This window comes from Penaeus monodon, chromosome 15, assembly GCF_015228065.2.
Source record: "Penaeus monodon isolate SGIC_2016 chromosome 15, NSTDA_Pmon_1, whole genome shotgun sequence".
Lineage (NCBI taxonomy): Eukaryota > Metazoa > Arthropoda > Malacostraca > Decapoda > Penaeidae > Penaeus > Penaeus monodon.
Genome location: NC_051400.1, coordinates 11951780 through 11952339, shown reverse-complemented (window position 1 = coordinate 11952339; position 560 = coordinate 11951780). Strand labels below are relative to the sequence as shown.

General features: G+C 34.6%; 1 protein-coding gene across 1 annotated transcript in view; it reads left to right on the top strand.

Moving 5' to 3' along the window:
- LOC119581751 (DNA polymerase alpha subunit B-like) overlaps positions 1–560 on the top strand; it is a 72908-nt gene that overhangs the window by 18119 nt on the left and 54229 nt on the right. The window contains exon 5 of the mRNA XM_037929882.1: positions 66–76. Within this exon, the coding sequence (XP_037785810.1) occupies positions 66–76 (11 nt within the window). The remainder of the gene's footprint in view (positions 1–65; positions 77–560) is intronic.

Sequence of the window (560 nt, the reverse complement as noted above, 5' to 3'; positions counted from 1 at the left end):
ACATAAATTAAAAAATAAATGTTTGATTTTGTGTGAATAGAAGATATGCATTATAAACCAGTCATACTTTTCAAAAGTTGAAGTAATAATTCGAAGACAGCGTGTCACCACAGCCTCATGAGTTTCTGGTAACTGATTTTCAACTACCAGTGGGTGAGCAGCATCCAACAGAGGTCCAAGAAGAATAAGCATGTGTGGAGGATTTTCTTTCAACACTGACAAGAGGTCTGTCAGAGGCTCATAGAGCAAGTTATCAGTAGTTGTGAAAGGGCCACTGGCAACTACTACTTGTACTGCATCTGAAATAAAGATTGCACATATAATGAAATAAAGGAATGCACCATTGGAAGGTGACTGATATTTATTTAAGTGAATTAGTGAAGTCATCCTGTTAGATCAGATATGAATGAACATTTTCCCTTTAAGAGAAAATAGTTGCAGGAAGAAACCAATAACAACAAAAATATAGCCTTAGAAAATAGAGTAAATGAGATCAAATTTTACTCTACTTATACTACAGCAGAGAAAGGCCTGCCTTAATAATTTTTTTGCATCTGAAT